The following is a 19,980-nucleotide window of genomic DNA, read 5'->3' as shown; positions in this document are numbered from 1 at the left end:
CACACACAAATACACAACATAGCAGTAATCAAAGAGAAATAAATAAAAGATATAATGAGAGGTATATTATTTTTTCCTTTTCCCATTCGGTTCGTCTCAAGCATGTATTGCGTGTGTGCTGTGGCTGTAAATACCCCTGGCTCAGCATTATGCTGAGGAGCAGAGTAGTAGTTATAGTAGGTATTATTCTCATGGAACTACTGACAAAAGCAGTGGGCCCTTCCTTCCTTCTTCACTAAGGAATACCTACTATAACTACTACTCTGCTAACTTCCTCTTCTATGGAATTTTGTTACGGTTTCACTGCATCTTCAGGGCTCGTAAAGCGAATACTTTATTATTTTATTATTAGTTCTTGGGAAAAATCAAAGTCGCAGGACGCCAGGTCCGGACTGTATGGCGGATGACTCATTATCTCGACATCTGCTATAGTCAAATGTTCAACAGTCCGATTTGCGGATGGCGCTGAAGCATCGTCGTGGTGAAGAAGATCAGATTAGAATCAGACAGGTTTTTTAAAAATTGGTACGTTGTTCATGTTTCCAAGACTCAATCGGTTCGGAAATATTTTTATGATAAATATGCTTTCATCGTAAAACAAGTTCTATGCCGTTGCGAAAGTTTTTATAATTAAATTAAAAGTCACCGAGAACTTTGACCCATTACAAATAATTACAAAATTGATAAGCATAGATAAAATTTCGTCACGAACTCGGTCAAGGTCGTATTGAATTGTTTTCTCTAAAATAATTATGAAATGGAGATTTTTAAAGCGAGCGTTAACTTTCTTGCGCTAAGCTAATTATGAGTTCAACCATACATACGGAAGGAATTTTCATCACCCCTGAATCCATGAGTAAGTGTGTGGGTGTAAATGTGTGAGTGAGTGAATGAGTGAGTGGGTGGAAGAATGAGTAAATTGTATTTACATCGTGGGTCACAAAAGCAGCTCTAACAGATATTTCTTGGTAAAGGAAAACATCGTGAGGAAATCACGTATTAGATTTGATGGCATAGGTCGAAGCTCGAAGTCTTTTTCCAAAACTCTAGGTTATGGCTGTATTTTTATACAATACGCTTAATCTAATACCATGCTAAGTAGGTTTACACATCTGACCTTTGCTCTCATGTGCGTAGGAAGCCTTTAAGGTGGAATCAATAGGTTTATGACGTCACACCCAGAGCCTGTAATCTCTTTAGTATGTAATGGAATCTATTGCGATGTAAAACAGTGTTTTTGAAACTCCTTCCTGTGTGGAGTATTCAGTCAACCACGCTGAGAGTATGAGAGCTGCATGGTTTTTACCTTCCGAGTTATCACGATCAGTTTCTGCAAATTCTTTTCGCCTCTGCGCATTGTATAACGAAGTATGAGACAACTTTTAATAGAACGGGCTAGAGCGGTAAAGTGATACCACGGCCCATGGCCACTCTCAATGCCAGAGAATGCGCGTGGCCAGCCTTTATGAATTGATGCGCTGTTTTCTTTAAAGTTCCATCTACTATCACCGATCGTTGTCGGCATTGGTCGAGGCGAGTCTATGGACACTCAATGCCAGAGAACTCACGAGTATTTGGCCGGGCTTTAGGAATTCGTATTGAGTCACTTACTGTCGTTCATATTTCGTAGATTTCATACCTATGAGATATGTGCGACGGCGAAGGCCTAGGTTATTTGCGATACCAAAGGCAAGAATCAGTCTGTTGCACAGATCCCCCTTATCCAGGACGTTGCGCCTACTAAATGCTGTCTCCGATACTATCGACATATTTGTATGTTCACAGAGTGAATTCACAGTAATATTGTGTTTTTAATGTGTATAATATTATATATGTATTAAATTCAATGTTTCTCGATATTATCGTATTGGCATATTCGGTATGGATAATGTATGTATTTCTGTGATAAATAGACATAGACATATTATTTTTTACAAACAAAACACACACACATAAATACACAACATATCAGTAATCAATGAGAAAAAATTAAATAAAATATATAATTAGAGGTATATATTTTTTTCCTTTTCCCATTCGGTTCGTCTCAATCATGTATTGCGTGTGTGCTGTGGCTGTAAATGGCCCTGGTTCAGCATTATGCTGAGGAGCAGAGTGTTCCACAGCGCTGGTCATTCTGCCAGAGACCACATCAGCTAGTTTGCGCCACAGTCGCAAAAAAAAAGATTATCATTAACACTCAGTAGGAAATGATAATAGGATTAGTGAAAGTTATTCAATATTTTCTAAATAAATCAATATTTTAACCTCAAAATGTAATAAAAAGTGCTTGAAATATTCGTCAACAGTTAAACAAGTAACAGTGAATAAATAACGGAATGACGTGAGAATTCGATATTGATTACAAGTCATCGTGATGAGAATTTCTTTACAAATGTATAATGACGGTGTAAATTGATCAACATTGATATTTTGTATGATATAAAACTCTTTTATAGGCCAAATGGGGCTTGACTGAATTCAACATCATTTTCCACCTCAAAAAGAGAGATGTCAAGAAGTGCTTGAAGAAGAGGGAAGACTCTGATTTTGTTTAAGAAGTAGTTTTAAATTCTAAGGGCCTGTTTCACAATGTATGGATAAAGTGACAAATAGCTATGCAACACATAAATTATTCGAAAAATAAAAGTTCCAAATAAGATACTTCGCGTTTCATGTCGAATAGCGCTATCTGACACTCACTCTGTCACACTCTAACAAACACTAGTTTATCCTACCAATAAGTAATAAATAGCTTATTTGGAACTTATCCGGACATTGTGAAAAGGACCCTAAGTATTATTTGTTTTTTTTTAATGTATTTTTATCTATTAATGCACTCGCTTGTTTTCTGTTTTATATACATAAATTGTTTATCTATGTAATCTGTTTTGGCTTTCTGTATTGTCTTAGTGTTTTGTATTATAATATTAAGTATAAGCTGTTAGATTACTTATAATTAAATAAATAAATAAAGATTAACTTTGGCGCCTGTTCCTATCGGTGACCACAGAGCTGGTGATTTCTTCAACGAATAAGCATCACAAGTTTTTTTTATAGAACAGGGGGCAAACGGGCAGGAGGATACCGCCGCCCATGGACACTCTCAATGCCAGAGGGCTCGCGAGTGCGTTGCCGGCATTTTAATTCTTAAAAGGCCGGCTACGCACTTTACTTCACAACATTTGGAAATGCTACCAGCTTTAAAAGTACACTGCCACAGGGACCAAACTTTTTCCTAGGTTAAGAAAATTGTAAATATGTATGATTTGCTCGATTACAGTTGATTATTGACTAGATTTAGTTTCTGGCATTGGGCTGCATAGACAAATAGAGCTGTTTTGTCCAGAGACTCCTAGCTGTGGACCATTGGTTCCATGGACCACTGTTCTGCAAAAAGGATGAAGGTTGGTTAGTCAAGGGCTATGTTTAAATACCTGTTGTTAAACCAGTTACTCAAGAATGCTTTTTCAATGTGTAACTGTTTTTTAATTACTATCAGTAAATATATGGTTTTCTCGAGACAGGTGATAAATACAATAACTGGTATCCCATTCATTATTCTCGTATGTTCATAATTGAAACCCGTTTCCCAGCATTGAAGGACAATATCGAAAAAACTCAATTGTTTTTTGTACACTCCTTAGCTTGTTTACTAGCGAACGTTTTCATAGTATTTTTAACTTCTAATGAGAGGGCTTCAGTCCGCGCCAAGTATATTCAAAATGGTTGCTAAGAAATTTATTATTTTATTTAAGGTTTAAGAATACTACTGTTAAAAATATCAGTTAAAAGGTCAGCAAATAAAAAAAATATTATTGCACATCCAGTAATAGAGAGGCAACAAATGAAGAATTACTTGTCCATAGGATGTAATTAATGAGACGGTTGTTGTAGTAGTTGTTAAACATCTATTAAACGAAGATCGCTAATGTTGTAAACATTGACTGCCCCCAGGAACTACATTAGGTCCGAATTTATTCTTAATATAGATTGGATTTTGGCTTTGTATATTGAGGGAGGCAGCAGCCCAAAACCAAATTAACGTTGATCGCACAGCTTGAATGAAATATTCAGTCCTTTGTTAAATGTTGATAGAAGCATAACGAGGCCAGATTGTACGATATTTAACAAAATAATTACGCGCAGGAAATATGCTGCAATTATTGCTATCTAATGTTTATGTATTTCTAGGTCAATATACGCGTACTAATATTTAACATCCTTTTTATATTTTAAAAAATATTTCGTATTCCGCTAAATCATTTATTAGTTGTAAAGAATATTTCTGCATTAATTAATATTTTTAAAGAAATGAGTGCTTTAGATTTTGAGTGTCTTGCCCGTTCTCTAAATGACACTGCCAACTCCAAATGAAGCAGCAACTAGTAATTTTTGTTTTTTTTTTAGACTTGTAATTTTGAGATTCAAAAGTGACTTTTTAATACGTCTAATTTATATAAATGATTTGACTTTGAGTGAATGGTTCCAACGCCTAACTTAAATCGGAAAATTAGAAAATTTTATCGGACAGAAAGCAAACGAATAGAGTCACTTTGGATAGTAAACGAAATATACACCTCCACTGAGGAAAACAGGAGGCTTACTGGATGTGTTGCCGGCCTTTGAAAGAGTAAGTTAAGAAAATGTGTTAGGTTCGAATGATCATGTTCAACACAATATTAAAATATATAAAAAATGTATATATCAATAATGCAGAAATATATCTGTTTTATTATCAGAACTACGAGATGCAATAACACTTTCCAATGGCATTTTTTACTGTTTCCGAACTGTTGTCATCGCTAACGTGCGAAATTATTTTTTGTTATGTGAAACTCGCCTGCGTCATAATTTCCTTTTAAACAACCTTCAGCTAACACGATTTTTATTTGAATAAGTCTTTTGAGGCACTATTTTCATTGCATATTACCCCATCCCCAAAATTCTCAAGTTTAAAACGAGGCCTTGGAGGAACGAGAAATATACCTGAAATTTTTTTGTAAATATTCCATCTTTGTCTACATCTTTAGCATATTTTTTTTTGTTATATATAATTTATGTTAGCTGTAGTTCGAAAAAAATATGAAACAACCCGATGTTTTAGTGGATATTGCGGACAGAGAATAGCAGAGATTCTAGGGTCAGTCGAGCCTCACATACTGTTACTGTGATTTTAAAACGCTTAAAATTTACTAAAAACCATTTTTCCAGGCAAGGCTGTCAAGAGCAAGAAGATTCATTATGATTATTTATTTAAAAGGCTGGAGTTATGAAATCAAAAATTTAGGAATCATGCTGAAAGTTATCTCTATCTTATACTCCAAGCGACCCAAGTGGAACTGGATAAGATCACTTCAAAAAGATTCCAATGATATACCCAAGAAAGCGCTTGATTAGAATGGCATGGAAAGGGGAAACGTGGCCGTCCCAAACCCTGGCGATTTACAGTTGCAAGTGAAGAAAAGAGAGCGGAAAAAATTTGGAGCGAAATGAAATCCGAAGCTTTAGCCCGAACGCGATGAACGCTCACTGAACACGCCCTTTGCCCCATCTAGGGGTTTTGGGAAATTAAGTCTGTAAACTATTTGTGGAAAACTATATTCATTTTTCCAGAAACTCACTATACTATCAATAACATCATTTCGATATAACTTAGAACCTAATTAAATTTAGATTGGGAGCCTGAATAGATCAAATTATTTCCAATAAACAGACCAAACTGTTTTAGAAGAAATACAAGAACATCGGAAGGAGGACTGGCTATGTTGGATTTTTAATTTGTAAAACATAAATAAAATCTCACGAAAATCCAAAATTAATGAAAATATTTTTTTTATAGTTATATAATATATTATTATAGGCGAGGCATGGCATTTTCAACCATTAGTACTTACAAATTATACTACTATAATCTATTAATCCAAATCACCATAAATAAAATCTAAAACTATTTTCACTTATCACGAAACAAAAAACGCGCCTAAATTTATCATTCGCGTGCATCGTTAGCAAAGGTCGCGGCAAGACTAATCTATAGAGTTATAGTCTATGCGTTTGTACACAGATAATGAAATAATAGTGCGTGCAACAGTAAAAATTTATAGACTCCAGATAATACAGTAGAATTTTATTGATTTTTTTGCACCATTTATGTATACCACAATTGTCATGTATGTTAGAAAATATAGCTATTATATAGTTACACTGTTGATATAGCATTATATCCGTGGGGAACCTTAATACATATAGTACAGACATTCCGTCCCAATTAAAAATGACTAAATCTGGCACGCTCTTTCCTGAGGCTTGACCCTAAATGGAATTGGTAAATACGGTAGACGAGCAATTCACGGTTCGAGCGAAAGTTAAATGCGCTCATATACCTAAAGAAAGTCCATTGATGCACAGCCGGAGAACGAAGCTACTAACTCAGGGATGAGATTCACACACTGACTGGTCACTGTTTGTCCACTTATAACAATATTTAAATATGTTGGAGTTGGATTTTATATTTCCCAATACATATGGCGTTACTTATATACACAATAAAATTTAATTAGTATCAAATGCAGGACGTACTACAGGTCAAAAGTACCCATGACTGATAAGCTTGCATGGTGAATGTCATGAAAATGGCTGAAGTGAGAGAGGTATGTCAGGTCTATAGCAGGAGATATTTGCCCTTTCAAGAAAAATGCAAGGCAACCGTGAATAGTGAAGTCTCTTTTGGAAAAAGGCGTGATAAATTAAATTAACATTTAATAGTTTGACAGTTGAATTCAGTAGATCTACTGTTATTGTAAGTGCGACAGACACTCACATAACACTTTACCTTGTACTTTGTTTTACATAAGTGTCTATTTTAAAATGGTATGAAAACAATATGATTATATAAAATAGATTAGGTATAACGGCTTAGGTGTTATTGCGTAAAGAAGAATCACTACCGCGTATGTTCTATACAAGATAAATCCCACGGCTTTGTTCGTGAATGTCCAGAAAAACAGACTATGTTAAGCAAAATCTCGTTTATAATTTTGTAAATGACTGATAGCCCAAACAGGGATACTCTTATGCGATGCAAGCTATCCATAGACCTTTGTATGAAACTGACAGTTCAACTGTGCCAATATCATTTAGATTTTAACTCACACAAGTTTTTAAAATAATTAAACAGCTATTTGAGATGTTTTAAACATAGACATGTATATTTTAATATTATTTATACGGTTTTATTTACTTTATTTCGTTTAAATTGATTATCAAATACGAGTGTAAAGAGCGAAGGGATTGCATTCTTTCCGTCGTCAAAAATGGATTGTCTTCGTAAGGTTTCGTTACTGGGATGCAGAAGATCGATTGACTGTCACGGTCTGATCTCAGATTGTTTTCAATCTGATATTGTGAATTAATTATTGGGTTCGGGCGTAAATTAACCGTTTGGTCGGTTCAATCGGCACGCGGGGCTTGTATTCAGTTTGAATCTGTCAATCCAAAAGCCCTGTGGCCAGTCAGGACTTGCATCATTATAGGCGTGAAGCGCTTTGTCTTGACTTACCATGGGATCTGGAGCTTACCTAGCTCATGATATTTAGAAGCGAAAATCTTTTAATATAAAGGCATGAAAATCGTGCAAGGCCACATAAATAATACGTGTTATTAAATACTCTAACCAAATATACTTCCATTTGAAATTCAATCATCGACCTTTACGCTAGAATAACTGTGTCACATTTTGAACCAAATTTCGTACCTCAATACGACCTTGGCGTGATGTATTTATTTGTATCCTTTCTATTGTCTTTATGGATTAAACATAAATGTAATAAAACGCTTTAATAATTATAAAATGTGATAGGCTGCTGAAAAGAAAAATCTTAGCAAAAAGTTTCGATTTCTATATTGACTTAAGCGCCATCTGTACGAACATCAGCGTACTAATGTAATCGCATAGTTAAGTTATGTGACGCGAGATGGCACTTATTTTGAGTTATACTATTCCGTTAGATTGGTTTAGGTTTATTGGTTAGTGGTTACCAATTTAAATAGAAATAATAATTACAATAACAGGAATACCTACCGATATGACGTTTTTAAACTATTTGTATCATACCAGAAATTAAAATAGCTCATCTTACCATAATTAAAAAATGTTATATTTATAAATTCAAAGTTAAATATAAAATTCTGTAATAAATCTATAGGCCACACAGATTGCCTGTGATAGGAGGAAAAAATAGCACAAATGTGCAAGCTATATATGGTCTAATTTTTTTTTACTGGAAAAGCTGATTAAGTCAAGTACTATGTCAGAAGGATGGAGTTTTCTTGCCTTATATTAAAATAATGATTCAACATTCGTAAGTCGCTGCGTGCTTCCGTTTAGTTCCAAATACGACCACCATATATTCCTTATAAATATTGTTACGATATCATTTTAATTAAATTACATTAAAATAATTATAGTTTTTTTTTTACATAGAACCCCTACATACAAAGCAGTCCATTGTGTAGATCAAGGACAAAGATCATGACAATCAGCATGGTAGCGTCATATCTACCTCCTCAATAGGTCTTGCTAAAACTAGTTCTGGTCTGGCGTCTCCCGCCACTGCCAGGCGCCAAATACTTCGAAAACATCCACATGATATTTCTGAGGCCACTGGCTTGGTTAAAGTTAAAAATCCAGGTTTAACCTAATAAATCTATATTACCTGGATTTTCCAGGGAAGTTTCTTATCAATGTTATGTCGCCTGTCTTCTTCTACCTACCTTGTCAGCCTTATCAGTTGGTGGTGATGCGGGCGGACTCCGTGGTAGACCCAGGTCCTCATCGTCATCGCTGTCACCTCTTCCGCGCCGACGAACTGCTGCTACTAGCTCCGCCTGGAAAACACATAAACGTTTAGCTACAACTATTTGAGGGGTAATTGGCTGAGAGTCGTTTATAAGTAATCACAAAGACGAACGGAAACGATAAGTTATCAACGCCTGCGCAGCTGTTTCCTCTCGCCGTGACATTTTAAAAATTTTTGCATAGAATTTTTCTGTAAAGATTCGATAGTTTAAATTGTGTTTTTATCGTATTTGAGGTTGATTCCATTTAAACAAATTTTTCGCTATACTTTATATTTTAACCTTAAAAGTAACTACACACTTCTTCGAAAGAGTTCTTTCTGTGTACCTAATGAAAAGATGATTAATGATTATTTTCTAGAACAGGGGGTAAACGGGCAGGAGGCTCACCTGATGTTAAGTGATACCGCCCCCCATGGACATTCTCAATGCCAGAGGGCTCGCGAGTGCGTTGCCGGCCTTTTAAGTTTTGGAAACCTAAACACGTTTTTCTGTCAGGGGAGACACGAAATGTTGGGACAATCAACATGATTCTTAAACGCAAATTATTACAAATAAATAATAATCGTTTTTAATACTATTTCATTTGGAATCTATTTAACGATATTAATACATTTAAATTTAAATTACGTACATATAAAGGAAGGACAATGAATTGTATGTATGAGAGCTGGGTTATTTTAACTAATAATAACCCAGAACTAATAAAACCATAATAATAGTCTTTTAAAAAGGGATATTAAGCAGATACCCATAATCTCGCGAGCTTTCCTTCTGTGATCCAAGTGAATCTTCTTTTCCATGCCTGCGTCATCACCATTAGACACTTAACACTTGCTACACTTTCATTGTTTCTCACAGTCACTCATTAAGTTATTACGATCAGAATTCACCGTAAACTATTAACATTTCTTCTTTCGTCTCTTTCTGACTAATTAGTTTACACTGTGATAAAAAAGGGATGAGTACTAGCTATGCGATTAGTGCTTTAATTTAATTTGGGTAAATACATTTTATAGAAAGCTGTCTAGATCAAGAACATGTTAAGAAATTCAGCTGAATTTAAATGAGTAGATATGTGAAGTCTATTTTTATCTGTTTTAATGGTTTCATTTTGTTTTGATTGTATATATCTGTTTTAATTAATTATTTCTGTTTTTATTGTTTATTTCTGTTTTAATCGTTTATATCTGTTTTAACAGAAGAAGTCTAAGCCGATCCTTCGACACTGAGAGACTATATATTAAATAACACAATTTTTTTAAATATATTATTTATAATATTATTATAGTTTTTTATACAATTAAGAATATTTTTCTGGCATCAGCAAAAGCTTGATGCTATATTTCATATACTATATACGGGTAAACCACAACGGGATTTCATGTAAACAAATTATTATCCTTATTATTCTTGGAAATAATAAATCGTCAAACAATACAATTATTACGTCAATATTGTATTCACATTTGCCTAAACGACGCCTATGAAACCTGATTTATATATTATATAATGCCTATTTCAGCATACCTCCTGCTGATAGAGGACAAATCTGTTTTTAATTTATTTTATTATTTATCACTAAAGATGTCATGTCGAACATGGTGTAATGGTTGCAGCTCCTTACAAACGTTGTGTAAAAGAAAAAAAAACTTGGCAATTAAAAACAGTGGCGGAGAGTTTATTGCCAGTTCTTCTCTTCCGTTCTACGCCCTTGATTTGAGAACTGGCAGTAAATGTAAAATTAGAAGCATTCAATGAATATTTATTTTTTGACGTTCATAAGTGTACATACCTATACGAATAAATGATATTTTACTTTAACTTTGAATGAATACATTTATTAAAGGGATTTAAAAATAATATAGAGTGTTTAAAATACTAAGTGTATCTGAAAGAGTAGGCTTAAGTAAATGTTGTTAATAAATATGTCATGATGAAAGTTACCAATATTATACGTTTAAGAAAATTCCGATAGGATTTGTAATAGTAATTTACATGTTAATATGTAGGTCTTGCGAAACCTTGCTTGTGGGTCTGCCTTATACAATAAACGGAAAAAATTAATATTTTGTAACGGAGAAACCAATCATAAAATATAGAGATATATTAAGTGATACCGATGCCATGGATACCGAGTGCGTTGGCGTCCTTTTATTATTTTTAATAAATTGGTACGCTTTATTCTTGAAGGGCCCTAAGTCGAATTGGTTAGAAAACCAGTAAGGAGCTGGTTCCACTAGTGGTGACAATAACTGCCTTAAAAACACGCTAATTCGTGGAACCAACGACGTCGAGGGAATTTCGTAATCTGCCTAGGCATCCGATGATGAAACTCAGCTGCAGGTATTGATCCAAACTACTCGGAACACTCTCCATGGTAAGTGGCAAATGTTTTGAGGTGAGAACAAGATTTGAGATGCGAGGAATCATATTTGAATGAGATTTGAGATAGATACAGTTTACAGTTGCCAACAGCCGCGAATTTAATGACGAGGAATAAGTGATACCATGATGATCTTATGTTCCAAAATAAACGATTTCTTTTTATATTTTTTTTTATTTTACTACTTTTTACACATGAATGATTGATTCGCGTTTTTTGGATTTTTGTATATTAACGTTATCACATTTATTGTTATAAAATAGGTCCGAAAACGATCTATTGAATTGTGACAATATTTTCTTATTTAAAAATAATGGTTGGGGTGTTGGAATAGATTAATGGTATTTCAATTAATTTCAATGGGGAAATTGCTTTGACATACAAGGTTACGGAACGAATTAAACTAAACTAGGTACCATTGTGCGAAAGATTTAGTAAAGGAATATACACTTGGCTCTTCATGGGGACTTAGGAATATTAGGTCCTTACATATGAAATTGACGGTTTGTTTGGGAAGTTTTTTTTTATTTCTTAATATAATGTATTTAATTAATTAAGGTAAGTACCATTGCTATGCACTTTAGCCATCGTATAGGCATCATTGAGCCTTTTACGTAACAAAAACCATTCAGACGGAAATCAATAAAATCTTTAAACTGCCCCATCGGAGTTGAATTTCTTACTTTGCAAGAAGTTATCCAAATTCGAAATAAATTTATTTATTTATTCATTCCAATACATTTTTCTATCTTAACAGTTCCTACTAATTCGATAGAACTCCAAATTAATTCCCACACCAATTATTATCCTACATAAAAACATTAAACTTTTAGACTTATATGCCTAAATTTTATAACTAACAATATAGCAAGCAACTCTTGTGAACTCAGCCAGTGTACAAACAAATAGGTCTACCTCAATAGAAATTTTGTTGATTATCTCTATTGCTCGCTCGCTTTGCTAACCAAGTTGGAATATGCGCGCTGTACATCCAAAAGTTTAGACGTAAGCCTCAGGTTTCTACTTGGTACCCGGAGACCCAGTCTCTCCATTATATCCGGATTATGCACCCGACCCGTAGGTATCTTAAATAAATAAACTGACACAGCTAGCTCTCTTCTGAGGCCTAGCTGGTCGTATCCCACCATACCCAGAACAAACAGGGTCGGGTACATAAGTGTTACAAGGGATACACTCCATACAGTCTCTTGTAGAGACAACATTATCACAAATTGTGATAATGTTGGAACAAGGTCCGGTAAATACATTCCAATTGAATTGAAAAATTTAATTTTCATTTCCTTAACAAAGAGAGATATTTGAGATCAAAGTGGCCAGTATGACAAAACATCAATTCAATTCAATCGTATCGAAAGTAAAGTAGTGAAAAATCGTAATAAAAAGATATTTACCAAAAATATTTTCGTCGTAAACAACCACGTGATGTTCCACAATTTTCGAAATGTTTCCTTAAGCGATCGCGCCATTATCTCTGGTTAATTTTTAATCTGTATTGCCTTGGCGCCAAAATGATAAAGACTAAAGGTGCGTCAGAGAAATTTTTGAAAGTCTAACTCAAGAGGCGAGACGATACAGTATATTTTTACTTTCTAGTGTTATTTGATACGCACTCATTATTATCTAAATTTTTAATTTGCCATAAGTGGAATTAACTGTTTATGTAACTAAGTTATTAACGTAATCTGTGGAAATGGCACAAATAAAAAACCCAGTCGTACAACCATTTAGGTATAAGATTGCTGTATCTATTTCGTGATTTATTTATTTTATAATTCTGCGCCTAATATTTTAATATTGTTGGAATTACAATACATTTGAGTAATAAGAAATATATGGAAGAGGCATCTACCCAAAAGGGTCCATTCTGCAAAAAGTAATGGATATAACAAAACTAACACCCATTTCGTAAATGAAGACAGTTTATTTTTATCATTATATTATGTATCAATTTTTTTGGGAAGCTAAAACATATGGAGGTGATTTTATAATTCGAATTAAATATATTTTACGAAACAGTCTACATTCATTAAAATGGCTTCTTTTCTAACATATATATATATATATAGCTGGACAAATACATAGATATATAATAATAATTATTATAAGCTATATACATAGCTTCAATCCGGTAAAAGTGTTTTTTTTAATTGTGTAAAAGCTATGTTAATAAAAGACAATCAATGACCTACCTATAAGATGGCAAAAGTGCGTAGATGGCAATGGTACCTACATGCATTGATTAATTAAATATATTATATTTGAAACATGTTTCTTTTCCTCCCATACAAAACGCCAATGTCAAATGTTACATAATATTTGAACATTTTTGTTCATGTATTCCATCTTTGGCTATACCTTTAGTATAGTTTTTTGTTATACATAATGTATGTAAGCCGCATACGAAATAAACGAACTCTAATTCATATTTATTTAACATTCACACCAGACGTACCAGTAATGTCTTCCAATAGCAATCCTAAAGGTGTATTTACAATGTAATTATCTCAAAATACGTAATGTTAATGGAGCTTGGAATCGCGCTGGAAAACGATTTACAGAGAACCGATGCTTAGCAAACGTAAATCTCGCGGGTGCCATAAATTTAATAGTTCGAATTGCAAACGATCAATCTTTGCGCCAATTAATTTTGAAACTGGTTCGGAAACTCGTTCATATTTAGTGTTCGGAATTGAATTTTTATTAACAAGTTTTCTACTAACACTGTCACTGCCAATCGGTTGCGGAATGTTCTGCCTGACTGCAGACTTTTATTTATTAAAACCTCGTTCATTAAAAAAAAAGAATATATTGTTAGGGATGCACATGCGACGCGAAAAAACTAGTGTGTTTGTGAAGAACTACTGGAAATTCTATTACCATTAGAATGCTACTATTATCCTTGACTATATTAAATGTGTTACGCACAGCCACTGTACAACTTATCAATGTATATATTTTTATGTATTTTGTGTGTGATAACATTCTTTTCACATTTCGTATCGAAATGAAACAAAGGGTTTTTGTTTTACTTACTCTGATGACATTTATTATTATTTTTGAAAATAAAAATGTCTGAAAAAACAACTCAATCAAATTACCTTTGGTTGCATTTCTATTTAATATATCCTTAAACTTTTAATCTTTTTGTTAGAATTCAAATTCAAAAATCATTTATTCATGTAGGTAGCATAATGTACACTTATGAACGTCAAAAAAATAAATATACATTAAAGTTTTTTCTTTTTACACAACGTTTGTAAGGAGCTGCAACTATTACACCATGTTCCATATGACATCTTGAGTAATAAAGAATAATAAAATTAATTAAAAACAAAGATTTGTCATCTATCATGAACAAACAACTATTAGAAAATATCACTTCGTCATTCTTCAATTTAAACTTATTCTGATTAATTTTTTATCATTAGTCCTACTCCTAACAAATCACAAATCATCACTAAGATATGTCAATTCGTAAGTAGAATTTTAACCTTATATATGTACACTATTCTGACTATTCGTACACTTTAAATATCGTTAATTATACTCGAGGAGCTTTTAAGCACTGTTTAGCATTTATAATTTTGCATTTTTGTTTCTATAAAACCTAGAAGTGTTTTAAAAGCATACACAAAGATCCTTAGTAGACTTTTTTTGTCGCAATCCATTTTAATAAACTCCAATGCCGTATAGCTATTGATTTGACGCCAATGAGTCATATAAAGCTCATTGCCTTATACGAATCTCGCTTGATCAATGCTATTTACATCACTATAATATAAAAATCACCAATATAAATACGTCTTCAACGGCACAAGTGTTTAAAAGACATTCGAAATTTATAAACAACTTTTTCGAAGTAGCAAGTCACATTCGAAATTTAAACACTCTCAAAAATCCAATTCGCGAATGAAATTCGAAATTCAAAAAGCAATAAAACCTCTTTGGACCTCGCGTAAAACTGTCACGATTTAATAATTTCGAAATTCGAACACCGGCGGCCCACGGCGCGGGAGGCTGGCAACTGCATGAGTCAGAGAAAACAAGTACATTCGCGCATCTAATGGGATCTCGTCTCAGCATACTGTATGCTATTTTGATCCTTCTACACTAATTTTAAAGTTTAAAATAGCTTAACAACATTGGTGTTTGGGTTGCAAAATTATTTGACGTCACATGAACCTATGACAACAGGAAAATAAAACGTATATATCAGCTAATCAGTTAATAATAGTATTTAATTTCTAAAAGCTTACACAAGAAATCTATTAAAGGACCAGACTATATCAATTGCTTATAAACAAAAGAAAATCTATATCTGGCCACTTTTGGAGTGGTCGTAAGACATCTGATTTATTCCAGACGTCCAAGGTGGAATCAGGGATATCTAAGTAACATTGATAGTGCTAATATCTTTAATTTATCTTTGATATACAATCACACACTTGAAAATATGCAAAAAAAAGGGCCTGTAATTATGTAGGAATAAAGAAATAATAATAGCAGATAACAACAGTCCTTCAAGAGCGTACAAATTCTTCAATGGCCGGCAACGCACTCGCGAGCCCACGTCAACAGTAAAGATGTTAAATTAATTGATTCTAAATTTACATTTACTACCAGCACCGTAGAGCGAGAAAGAACTGGAATTTTTTTTTCAATCGCCACTCTTTTTAATCGCCAAGTTTTGAGTCACTCCCGTATGTCAAAAACATGACAGGCCAGTGACAATTGACAAGACACGCCGCTTAATTTCGACCCTAATTGTAAGTTTCCTTCTAGTAAGCAAGAGTTTATCGGACATAATCCACAAACCAGTGAGAGCTTAACCAAGTTGGTCATTGGAACCACCTTTATTGTACTGCAGATATTTGAATTGATTTCACTTAGTTTTTGTGTAGTTTCTATCGTGACATGTGTTTTTGGAGACTTTCTATTTAGAATCGTTAATAAATCATTTTTACTTGACTCATTCTAAACTTCCTCTGTTATTGTTTTTTTTTATAAAACGGGCAGGAGGCTCAGCTGATGGTTATGGACAATGCCAGAGGGCTCGCGAGTGCGTTGCCGGCCTTTTAAGTATTTGTACGCTCTTTTCTTGAAGGTCCTTCAAGAAAATTTAATTTAATTCTTATTTTACAATTTCATTCCGAGTTTCGAGGGAAATACCAGAGTTAGAGACTGTTTTATAGCTTGGCTCTTTCGGATGAAATAAATCTAGGTCTGCATACAATTCGTTAAATTGTTTAACTCCTTTGGAAAGTTGCAGCTTACTGCATTGTCTGGGACTCATCTTTAATAATGTTTTTTTAATTATCTTAATATACTGTACCTATATAACACACATCACAAAAGTTTTATGGGCTTTTTTTAACAATAATTTAGATTGTGTACACCAAATTCATGTGAATATGAAACCTTTATATAGCGCCATCTGTATCTAATACCAGAAACTACGTTATACTAAAAATAAGTTTACACTATCATTTTTCTTCAGTCTACGATTATACGCGAATACAATATATAGTCAAATGCATATTTTTTTTGTTTTAGCTATATATGTATTTTTAAATTCATTTATTATTGTGTCAGTTAACATAATATGTTACATATTATTGAAAATAGATGGCGCGATTTATAATAATGATAATAGTTGTAAATATATTATCACAATAACTTTCATGATCGAAAATAGGTTTATTAATAAAAATAAAATAATAATATGACACTGCCACAGAGTATCTGACTAAAAGACTTTATTTCTTTATAAAATTTAAGTTTATTAATAATGTATCTTGTAAATTAAAAATGTATTAACTATGGTGGAGCATGACCTCCCTCAACATTGCTGTGTCTAACCAAGGTTCTTATTGTAATAAATTATTACATGTCACGTGTAAAATATTAACATAAGAAATGCAATAAAGATTCAATATGTGTATAAATTGATTTATCACTAAATGTTATTCAAAATGCAAAAATCATTTACATGCGTAGGTAGCTCAATGCACACTTATGAACATCAAAAAAGAAATATACATTAAACGCTTCTAATTTTAATTTCTTAATTTAATTATAAATTTTAAATAAAATTAGAACATTATGATCAGCGAGTGGCTTAAGTATTTTAAGTCTTACATAATTTATTTAAAACAATAACACTACTTACACTATTAAAGTATCTTCGACTTTTGTTCTTACACTCACACACACACTTCACACTACACTTAAGACTGATATGCACTAATTCAATCCTTTTCAATCATATAAAATAATATAACGGATAAATTAATTAATAACATACCCTGTGTGAGGTGGCGACGGCCAAAGGATGCGCAGGAGTCGGTCTTTCATCGCTCGATTCGTCGCCAGATCGCTCGCCAGTGAACACCGAGTCGTGAGACACCGACAGACCACTGCTGTAGATGCCCTCTCTGAAAGAACATTCAATTTTTTTTTGTTTTTTTTTTATAGAACCGGGGGCAAACCGGCAGGAGGCTCACCTGATGTTATATTATATTATATTACTCCGATCAATTATATTTATAATAAAAAAATATATTTTTATCTATATTTGAGCATTTTTTTCTTTTTATGCGGCTCATTAACTGATTCATATGGAACGACAATGTTACATTGGGTTTATATTACGTTGTTCTTGCAATTAGTTTATGGTTGAATGGTAAACATTTTATATTGTATTGTATATTATGAATCAAATGTTCCCAATAATACCCGATGGTTCTCGGTTGACTCTGTTACTATTAATAAAGAATAAAAGTTAATTATTTAAAAATATTCGACGTCCTGGTGGACAGAAAACCTGTGTCCAGTTTGTATTTTCACCACACCAAATTCTTTCTATGTAAGATAATGTATACAATAAATAAATAACTAGATAAATACTGTCTTGCTAATAAAAAAAACGCGTTGCAAATTGCGTTATACAAAGAAATAGTTATTCCTAGAGAGGAGAGTCCTAATTTGTAGAACTGCCATTCTTCTTTCGCAATGGCAAGCAATAAAACATTTTTTGGCAAAAAAGTTGTATTAATGAAATCGTAAGATAATTTTAACTAAAGTAACAACGATATTATTACTGTAAGGCGGAATGAAGATAGCCGGGTCAGCTAGATCAATAAGTTAAAAAAACAATATATCTGATAATCCCAAGGTTTTTTATATATTTTAAGCATTTTTTTGTTTATTGTTTTAAAAATAAGTTTCAAATATTTGCACTTTAATATCTTTTCTTCTCTTTAACTTGGGTTTGTCAAGCCACGAATGTATAGAAAATGAAAACAATTTTCAATCAGTATAAAAAAAACGTTTATTTTGGAACATATGATCATCAAGGTATCACTTAGTCCACGTCATTAATTTTGAACCTGTGGGCATCTCTACTCATCGGAAAAGAAGAAAGACCTACATCTTGATCAAGATAAAAAGCCGGCAATTCTCGATACTCTTTTAAAAAAGGAAAATCATCAAACAATACTTATTTTAAAACAAATATAGCAAATTAATTAGAAGTAGCCTGCCCAGCACTAGTCCCAAGCCCTTTTATCAACTAGATAACTGTATAGTAAGCCTTTTTACACAGCTTTTCTTTCATACAAAACTTACTTTCTCCTGGTCTGCCGTTCAGCATCGAGCAGTTCGCTGGTAGAACTGCTTTTAGGGTCCGGAGAGCTGTCCACGCGTCGCCGTTTGAACATACGCCGCAAGCCGCGCAGAAACCGACCTGTGCGACCCTCGCCTGGAAAAATGCAGGTCATCATAATTTACATCTGACCGAGTTTTTTTAATACATATTGATAAAATTTGGGTTGGTAGAGTGAGAATAAAATATTTACGACCTATTTCTACTTAACACACACAAATGAGCAAAGCCAAATCTTAGGACCTTGGTTAGGAACCCCTCACTCATTCTTCTTCAGATCGTTTCAAACAGGAAAGTGAGCAGGAAGTTGTCTTCTAAAACAGGGGGCAAATGGCCAGCCTGAGTGAAGCAGATATTACGTGATACAGTACACAGTATCCACAGGGTTTGCAAGTACGTTGCTGGCCTTTTAAAATTAGTACGTCCTTTTGAAGGATGTCTTGAAGATTACTTGATAAACCACTAAGACCACCGAGGTCAGCCACCACGGTCCACTTGCTTTCGCAGTAATGTAATATTCTTGCGTTGTACTAAAATGTTAATTTATAATTAATTTTATGAAATATTTAATGTATTTTTTTGCATGTTGTTCCCACGAGAATGTAAGTGCGTGCTCCGATTTTACCATGCTTCTTGCTAATAGAGGACGAATATTTGTTTTTAATTTATTTTGGGTAGGTCTAAGAATCGAAAAACATCCCCCTAAATGTTAAGGATGGTCCACCCCTAAATTTTTTTATTTATTTTTTAGACAAAATGTTTCGTTTTTACCATACAAAAATACATGCAACCCTAAATTTTCACCCCTCTACAATCATCCCTTATGTTTTTTTTGTTAATTATAAACCTTAAATTTTTTGGCACAAAAACATGGCAAAACAACGTTTGCCGGGTCAGCTAGTATTATTATTAATTACTTAAGATGTCATGTGGAACATGGTGCAATGGTTGCAGCTCCTTACAAACATTGAGTAAAACAAAATACTTGGCGATAAAATTCTAGTATACCTAACCTAACCTAACACAGGTGATAGAACTTCCTTGGGTAGAA

General features: G+C 33.4%; 1 protein-coding gene across 4 annotated transcripts in view; it reads right to left on the bottom strand.

The window, feature by feature from the left end:
* Window positions 1-19,980, bottom strand: part of LOC110998267 — an 82,276-nt gene that overhangs the window by 21,565 nt on the left and 40,731 nt on the right. Inside the window, exons 4-6 of one of the 4 annotated variants that reach the window (XM_022266822.2) lie at window positions 18,893-19,025; window positions 17,571-17,700; window positions 8,776-8,889 (exon numbers count right to left, since the gene is read on the bottom strand). In XM_022266822.2, the coding sequence (XP_022122514.2) occupies window positions 8,776-8,889; window positions 17,571-17,700; window positions 18,893-19,025 (377 nt within the window). Of the gene's footprint in view, window positions 1-8,775; window positions 8,890-9,610; window positions 9,815-15,055; window positions 15,289-17,570; window positions 17,701-18,892; window positions 19,026-19,980 lie in introns of those variants that run through there. The other 3 variants (XM_022266824.2, XM_022266823.2, XM_022266825.2) reach the window with 3 other exon arrangements.

Source organism: Pieris rapae, chromosome 23 (assembly GCF_905147795.1).
Source record: "Pieris rapae chromosome 23, ilPieRapa1.1, whole genome shotgun sequence".
Lineage (NCBI taxonomy): Eukaryota > Metazoa > Arthropoda > Insecta > Lepidoptera > Pieridae > Pieris > Pieris rapae.
The sequence above is the reverse complement of the archived record's forward strand: the minus strand, read 5'-3'. Positions and strand labels throughout refer to the sequence as shown.